The sequence below is a fragment of the Tupaia chinensis genome, unplaced genomic scaffold (assembly GCF_000334495.1).
Source record: "Tupaia chinensis unplaced genomic scaffold, TupChi_1.0 Scaffold000318_1, whole genome shotgun sequence".
NCBI classification, from domain to species: Eukaryota; Metazoa; Chordata; class Mammalia; order Scandentia; family Tupaiidae; genus Tupaia; species Tupaia belangeri.
Window position 1 is genome coordinate 2,457,038 of NW_006159811.1, and position 3,448 is coordinate 2,460,485.

Sequence of the window (3,448 nt, forward strand, 5' to 3'; positions counted from 1 at the left end):
CTGCTAACCACAAGATGGCTGCTGTGCCGCATCAACTGATGGTCAACTCTGCTTGCCAGAACCGCCTTCCTGAAACTGTATTCCATGGAGACTCACCTACAGTTGCGGAACTGCACGAGACCCACACTTGATCCAACCTTGAATGGAATCTATTTTCCCTATTGTTAAAAACTTTGGACTCGTGACCCCTCTCCCTCTACTCGCAGGTATCGCATTTTCAATGACCCCTCTGGAGGATAGCTGTCTATAGCAGAGATAGAGTAATTGGGAGAGGGGGAAAGGGCTGAGGGTCAAACATAGGATAAAAAACATATTTATATGTATGAAAGTAGAAATGGAACAGTATTGGTGACGACATGCTTGATTAAGACACTATGTAGTTTATCCTAGATGGGAAACTACACTTGGTGTGTTGTGATGATACTCAGGGAATGAGTGTTAGGCAATATAATTTAATATAAAAAAAGTAATAAGCAGGAGGAAAAAAAAATGCACATTTGATGACTGAAGAGAGTTGTATGGACACAACTGGGGTCTACTTTATAATATGTTCATTCTACTCCCTGGGGTTTATGCCTAGGATCAGATTTGGATACATGTGTAAGGATATGTCAGCTGTGCTAGCTAGTGGATATACTTAGACTAATTGAGTTCATTGGTAGAACAATTGAATGGGGGGGGGCGGAAGCCATTGAGGGCAATCATGAATGTCAGGGACAATGGAGGAGGAAGATGGGACATGGCAGAGGGTGGGGATGGGGAACCTAGGATGGCAAAACAAAAGGCAAGGTATGCAGGACACAAAAATTGGGAAATCATTTGCTGAGAACATATATGTTGATGTGCTTGATTGAGCCAATGCACAGTGTATTTTGGATGGAAAATTCATATGTGTGTTGTGATGAGAAAAAATTTATAATAAAAAACAAAGTATAAAAAAAAAAAAAGGAGAGAGAAGAGGATAAAGACAGCAGTGAACAATAGAGAGGCAGGATGTTAATGAGAAATAGATATGGTTTATTACCTGTTGATGATGACATGTATAGTATTCTCAACTGAACCGGTCTGGAAAGTATTTCATGATGGGTGAAGTCTTTTTAATAAGCAAAATGAGAAATAGTGATTGACTGTTTAAAAAAATTATAATAATAATTATTGGGAAAAGCATCGAAAAGATATTGAATGATAAAGCGGGGAGATTGATATCTCTGTATTGACTGACATGCATGGCATTCCCTTTTGAAAAAGCAATGGAAGTCAATGTAAAGTTATATGTAATCTAGTGTAATAGAAAGAAGATTATGATGATAATAAAATAAAAAAAAATAAAAAAAGAGAAAAAAAAAAAAAGAAGCGAGATCCCACAAAAAAAAAAGAACAGAATTTACATGTAAAAAATTCTAGTGTCAATTTTTTATGACAGACCTCTAGAAATAATACAAACAACACAGCTTAGTATGTATGTAGGCTCTTTTTAAGCAGTTGCTCTTTAAGAAATTCAAAATTGAGGTCAACAGTCCCAATATCCATAGAAAAACACATTTCCAATTTATCACATACTCACGTGTTCTTTTTCTAAACTCTAAACCCAATTTTTAGACTGTCGATGATTACTAACGAGGTGATATTTAGATTCTGTAGGTGAAAACCTACCTGAATATCTGCAAGGGTTTTGGCTCCTGCGCCTCTTCCTGTCTTTGGTCTCCATGCCTGAGATTCAGTATTCCAGGTAAATTTTCTCTGTGAAAGAAAAAAAATATATGTATAAGTGTAGATAATAAAGCAAAATCTTCCTACTTTCCCACAGCTTATGACTGCAGTGTGAGAAAAGATTTCGGTTACGATAAGCAAAAAAGAGAAAAATGAAAAAAAGAAACAGGTGTGGGATGCTCCTTTCAAAGGCATGAGGAACCCTATTTCTTTTATGTCTTTGTCTGCACATCTCCAGTGGATCTAACATTTCATCTCTCCATCCCAACAGGAATACTACGACAAAGGAGATTACATCATTAGAGAGGGCGAGGAAGGAAGTACCTTTTTCATTTTGGCAAAAGGAAAGGTAAATATTAATTCACGTTTATTTAGAGTAAATTAAAACGTTATTTTAAGTCTGTTTACCATAAGGGCAGCAATATTTCACGTCGTAGCATAAGTCCTCTACATTGAGCCGATAAAGGTGCTTGCACCAGAAGAGTCCCATGGAATCTGTATGAGCATTGGGTTTGGGGTAGGGGCCACAGGTGGCTTGTGCTAGGTTCCAGCTGCAATAGGAACTTCTTCAGATCACTTGACTGATTTTGGACCTAGCTTACTTGTGTATGAGATGGCTAGATTTGGTCCTATGTCTCTCCTAGCTATGAGTATATGATCAATCTAGGGATCCAAGGTCTGTACTTTGCACTGAGGATCTCTAGGAAAGAATCTCTAGATCACATTAAAAAATAACTTTGGAATGGGACCAGCAGATGGTGTAATGGTTATGTCACTGGACTCCCACATGGCCAACCGTGTTTGGAATTTTGAGTCCTGGACCCGGATACTTGATGCTCACTCTGGGTGCGTGCATGTGTGTGCCCCAGATCCCAAGAGGAGAATGGAGAAGGGATTGTGGTGTGGCCCTCCCCTGTGAGCAGTGATTTGCTTTCTGTCTGTCTCTCTGATGAGTGCACGTACCTTCTAGCAAACCTATAGCAAAAAATCTCTCTAAAAACAAAAAGGAAAAGAAAAACTTCAGAAGTTGGAGTTTGAATGGAGAATTTTCTTCTTATAGAGGTTGGAATAATTTGATCATATTGAACCACGGGATTTCCTTTGTTGGTCAGAATGATCTGAAAGTGACCCATTTCCTGATTACTGCAAAGTTAAACCAAAGCTGTGTCTTTTTCCTTGCTCAGGTTTATATAGTTGTGGAGGTTTTGCTGATTGGGTATGTGCTCAGGTGTTCAGATTTTCATTTTCTTCTCTCTTTCCAATCATTTAACATATTTTAGGTAAAAGTCACACAAAGTACAGAGGGCCACGATCAACCACAGCTGATAAAAACATTGCAAAAAGGAGAGTACTTTGGAGAAAAAGCTCTTATCAGGTAAATCCATGAATTATGCATCATACTTATAGACTATTTTGCATGTGAAACTAAGTTTAGAATTGTCAACCTGAGCTACAAAATAAATGATAAAGAGATCTATAAATTAACCAAAAATTTAAAACTGACTTTTGCGAAGAATTCATGCTTATGAAGTAAATAAGCATACTAATTTTTTGTATGAAATAATTGGAGGACCAGCAGATGGCATAATGGTTTCATTGCTGGACTCCCACATAGTTGACCACTGTTTGAGTCCTGGACGTGAAAGCTTAAAACTCATGCCAGGTGCATGTGCATGAATACCCAAAATCTTGAGAGGAAAATGGAGAAGGGTTTGTAGTGTGGCCAATTTCCCTGCGG

The 3,448-nt window shown here is 38.1% G+C and overlaps 1 protein-coding gene across 3 annotated transcripts in view; it reads left to right on the plus strand.

The window, feature by feature from the left end:
* The window catches only part of PRKG2 (protein kinase cGMP-dependent 2), a 102,801-nt gene that overhangs the window by 41,317 nt on the left and 58,036 nt on the right, over positions 1 to 3,448 (plus strand). For all 3 annotated transcript variants that reach the window (XM_027773062.1, XM_027773063.1, XM_006151454.3), the window contains 2 exons: positions 1,982 to 2,059; positions 2,991 to 3,085. In XM_027773062.1, the coding sequence (XP_027628863.1) occupies positions 1,982 to 2,059; positions 2,991 to 3,085 (173 nt within the window). The remainder of the gene's footprint in view (positions 1 to 1,981; positions 2,060 to 2,990; positions 3,086 to 3,448) is intronic.